The sequence below is a fragment of the Aptenodytes forsteri genome, unplaced genomic scaffold (assembly GCF_000699145.1).
Source record: "Aptenodytes forsteri isolate BGI_AS27 unplaced genomic scaffold, ASM69914v1 Scaffold53, whole genome shotgun sequence".
Lineage (NCBI taxonomy): Eukaryota > Metazoa > Chordata > Aves > Sphenisciformes > Spheniscidae > Aptenodytes > Aptenodytes forsteri.
Window position 1 is genome coordinate 11,824,470 of NW_008795909.1, and position 4,621 is coordinate 11,829,090.

Genomic DNA, 4,621 nt, shown 5'->3' on the forward strand with positions numbered 1-4,621 from the left:
GCCGCCAGCTCTGCAAACCCCCCCACCCACCCTCCCCCTGCATACAGTGACAGCACGGGGCCGACAGGGCTGCCAGCTGGGCAGAGGGCTTCGAACAACAAAGAAGGAAAAACCAAACCAGACCTCCACCTCCATAGCTAATATCAAAGCCAACAAAAGGCCCATTTCCCAGTGTCTCGCTTCCCTCCCCGGTACAGCTCTTCCCCTTCCATCTTCTCCCCTCCTTCACGAGCGCACCTCTCCCAGTCTCCCTTCCCGCTGGAACAGGGCTGCCAGCTGGGCAGAGGGCTTCGAACAACAAAGAAGGAAAAACCAAACCAGACCTCCACCTCCATAGCTAATATCAAAGCCAACAAAAGGCCCATTTCCCAGTGTCTCGCTTCCCTCCCCGGTACAGCTCTTCCCCTTCCATCTTCTCCCCTCCTTCACGAGCGCACCTCTCCCAGTCTCCCTTCCCGCTGGAAGATGACGACACTCTAATTGCAAGGCCCCCCTCACCGCGAGGCGGCTCGACGCAGGACTTCGGGATGTGATTGTCTCCTGCCTTTGTGCAGGGTTAAGTGTGCAAACAGGCAGGGCTTGCATAAACACACTCGGGCAGAAGCTGGAAAGGTCAAAGCCACCCCCCATCTCCAGCGATGGGCATGTGTGCGCCTGCACCCGCTCTCAGCCAGCCCTGCGGTTACAGTTGACCCCCAAAAAGCCCCAATCCACTGACGGGCTGGTGCTGCCGATGCAGGATTGCCTTGAACAGGTCTCCTCTTAAAGCCCTCACTCCATCTTTTGAAAGAAATCCTCCCCTCACTGAATAAGCTGGATAGAGAGAGGGAGAGGGTAAAAAGGGAGGGCAGCTGGTAGCTGAGGGTCAGGGAAGCATCACAATTTAACATATGGCTCCCCAGGCACTCTCAGTAATTCGGTGCTTGGCCCCTCCAAAGAGCTCTCTTGCCTGCCCTCCCTCCCCCGAAGCCGCTCCTCGGTTCAGCGATGGACGGATGCCTCCATTTCAGATCACGCATCCGCAAGCAAAGAAAGGGTGATGGTGAAGGCAAAGCTCAGGCAGTGGGGAGCTCCAGATCCAAACCCCGCTTGCTCACAGACAAGCCCCTAGGTCCATCTCTTCCCTGCCCTCAGCTTGGCCGGAGGGGACCCCAACACCCCACAAAGCCACCCCAGCAGCTACCACTAGCATCTCCGTTTGGATACTCCGGCAACACACACGATGCGAGAGTTTTAAGCACCGCGCTCTGAGGTTTGTCACAGCCGTCCCCTGCAACACTAAGTTGGCTGCAGAAAGGTGGTACCAGGTTTTAGAAGCCGCACCAGAAAGCGCAAGTGTCGGTAGGTGCCACAGCCAGAATCCGGACTGAACTGTTTGCTGCCAGCAGATGGGTATTTTTAAGAGGGCTCCCTCCGCGCCGAGTTCAATCCCTCCCTCCTGAGCATAGCCGGGGAAGCACTCAGTCCCAGCAGGGAGAAGAGCCACCCAAGCTTGGGAGCGAAGCGGCATGCCAGCCCCTGGGATGGCAGCTTGGCCACCCTGGGAACCAGCTGCTTGCCTGGCCAGCACCCTACAGTGCACATCACAGCCTCGCTGGTGACAGCACCTCCAAAGGTATCTCGCTAGCAGCTACAAGCGATCCTCACAGCTGAGTAACGATGCTTTGTTCTTGCAGACCACCTCTGGTCTCAGCCCCCTTACAGAGTGCTCCCCTGCAGCATGTCCCCACTGCCACGCTTCCCAGCCCCTCCAGTATTCCCTGATTGGAAGGGACTCCCAATCCAAATCTTCTTGCCAGTCCCCAACCCGCCTCCCCCCGATGCGGAATGGGCTCCCCGAGGAGGACCACGCGGAGTCCCCCCCGAAGGTACTGCACTAAGGTTTTAAAATTTAATTATTAAATTAAAATTAATTTAATGATTTTCACACCCTACCTGTGACGGTCACCAGCATGGAGGCCACAAGCGGGCGGTTGTTGTCCAGCTTACGGCTCAGCCTCAGCTCCCCGCTCGATTGATTTACAATCAACAAGTGCAGTTCATTTCCCCGCTCAAAGGTGTAGAAGAGGCGGTCGGACACATCTGGGTCATAAGCTGGGACCTTCCCTATAACCCCCGAGGGGAAGGTGTTGGACTTATTAGACACATAGTTATTGAACAGGATCTGGAAGTTCTTGAGAACAGGGCTGTTGTCATTCTGGTCAATGAGTTTGATGTGGACCGTGGCTCTGCTGACCAGAGGGGCAGAGGTGGCCTGCACTACAATCACGTACTCAGGTTTTGTCTCATAATCCAGGTCTATCAAGGCTGTAAGCTCCCCAGAAAAGATGTCCATCTGGAATATCTCAGGGATGTTGCCTTCCACAATTTGGTACATGATCTGGGCATTGGGTCCCTCATCCGGGTCGACGGCTGTGATTTGGGCCACGACAGAGCCTACGATGCTGTTCTCCTTTACCAAGACCTCAAACTCTTCAGCGGGAAAGACAGGGGCGTTGTCATTCACATCCTGAATGGTAACCTGGATATGGACAGGAGTTCGCTGAGGAGGGATGCCCCTATCCACAGCGTACGCAGTCAGCTCGTAGACGGGAACGTTCTCACGGTCCAGCCTGCGGACAGTCCGAATGATCCCCGAGGTGGGCTCTATGGTGAAGTCTCCATCCCCATCCTCCCCGTTCTGGAAGGTGTACTGCACTCGCCCGTTGGTGTGGGCATCCCGATCAGTGGCAGAGATCTGGAGCACGCTGGTGAAGGGAGGTGCGTCCTCAGAGATCATGCCCTGGTAATGAGGGCTGACAAACTGCGGGGCATTGTCATTAACATCATTCACCATGATTTCAACGTAGGTGGTGTCCGCTTTCTGTGGGATCCCATTGTCCTTGGCAGTGATAGCCAACGTGTAAGTGACCTGGTCCTCATAGTCCAGTTCTGCCTGGAGAGTGATGGCCCCGGAGTCTGGATCAATGCGAAACTGAGGGACGTTGTCTTCTAGGTAGTATGTGATGCGGGCATTTTCCCCCACATCATCGTCTGTGGCACTGATCACCACCACGGTGCTGCCCACAGGCCGGTCCTCATTGATGCTCACAGAGTAGTGGGCACTCTGGAACACGGGCCGGTGCGTGTTGGCATCAGTGATGTTGATGTGAACGTGGCAGTTGTCACGCAGGGTGCGGTCAGAGGCCGTCACAGTGAGCACGTATCGCCTCTCCTGCTTGTAGTCCAGCGGCAGAGACAGAGTGATGAGCCCCATCCCACCTTGCGTGCTGATGGAAAAGCGGTTCCGCGTGTTACCTCCTGTGATCTGGTAGGTGATGGCACTGTTCACATCCCGGTCAATTGCCGTGACGCTGAGGACGCTGGTCCCCACGGCTGCGTCCTCATTCAGGCGGATGAAGTACTCCTTCTGGGTGAATTCAGGACGATTGTCGTTGACATCCATGACAGTAATGGTGACACTGGCAGAGGCAGATAAAGATGGAGAGCCATGGTCCCGAGCCTCTACCCCAAAAAAATAGTGCTCGACTGACTCCCGGTCTAAGGGCCCACTGACTGTGATCCACCCTGTGGCACTGTTCACCACAAAGGGTGTGTCAGCCGAGACCCCCGTCAGTTTGTACTCCAGGCGCGAGTTCTCACCGTAGTCTGCGTCCACAGCCTGGATGTGGATAACTGAGTGGCCGAGGGGAGCATTCTCTAGGACAGAGATTTGGAAAGGGGTGCTGACAAAGATGGGGGCATGGTCGTTGATGTCCACCACCTGGATGCTGGCCATGCCAGTGTTGTTAGAGAGGGGAGGGCGCCCCGCATCCTGAGCCCGGATCCTCAGGGCGTACTCCCTCTCCACCTCAAAATCCAGCGGGGCCACCACCTGTATCTCCCCAGTGACGCTGTCAATGGAGAACTGGCCCCGGCTGTTCCCGCTGATTATGTTGTAGTGGACCAGCGCGTTGTTGTCCTTGTCAAGGTCCGTGGCGGTGACACGCAGGATCTCAGTGTGGGGCCGTATGTCCTCCCTCACCTGGACGATGTAGCGCTTCTCGCTGAACTGAGGGGTGTTGTCGTTCTCATCAAGGACCGTGATGTAGACCTTGACCGTGGCAGAACGGGGCCCTGGCTCCCTCCCCTGGTCATTGGCCTCCACCACCAAGGAGTACCTCTCTATCTTCTCCCTGTCCACCGGCCCACTGGTGGTGATAAGGCCGGAGCGGGGGTCGATCTCGAAGACGGCGTGGGCGGCCCGCTCATTGACAAAGCGGTAGCGGATATTGGCATTGGGTGGGGAGTCAACGTCGGTGGCCCGCAGCTGCAGGATGGGGTATCCCTCCTCCACGTTCTCCCGGATGGTCTCCCGGTACTCGCCCTGCTCAAAGACCGGGTCGTGGTCGTTGCGGTCGGCCACGGCGATGGCCACCATGGTGGTGGCAGAGAGCCGGGGCGCCCCGTGGTCGGCGGCTGTCACGCGGAAGTAGTGCAGGTCCATGCTCTCGCGGTCAAGGGCCTGCGTGGTGGTGATGAGCCCGGCCCGCGGGTCGATGCTGAAGAGCTCCCGCGAGCGGCTGTTCATCAGGGCATCCATGGAGTACACCAGTCGCCCCGCCTCGCCCCCGTCGGGGTC

General features: G+C 57.5%; 1 protein-coding gene across 1 annotated transcript in view; it reads right to left on the bottom strand.

Moving 5' to 3' along the window:
- The window catches only part of CELSR3 (cadherin EGF LAG seven-pass G-type receptor 3), a gene marked incomplete at its 5' end in the record, with an annotated part of 49,680 nt that extends 45,062 nt beyond the window's left edge, over positions 1-4,618 (bottom strand). The window contains one exon of the mRNA XM_019473433.1: positions 1,936-4,618. Within this exon, the coding sequence (XP_019328978.1) occupies positions 1,936-4,618 (2,683 nt within the window). The remainder of the gene's footprint in view (positions 1-1,935) is intronic.
- Positions 4,619-4,621: the final 3 nt, after the last annotated feature.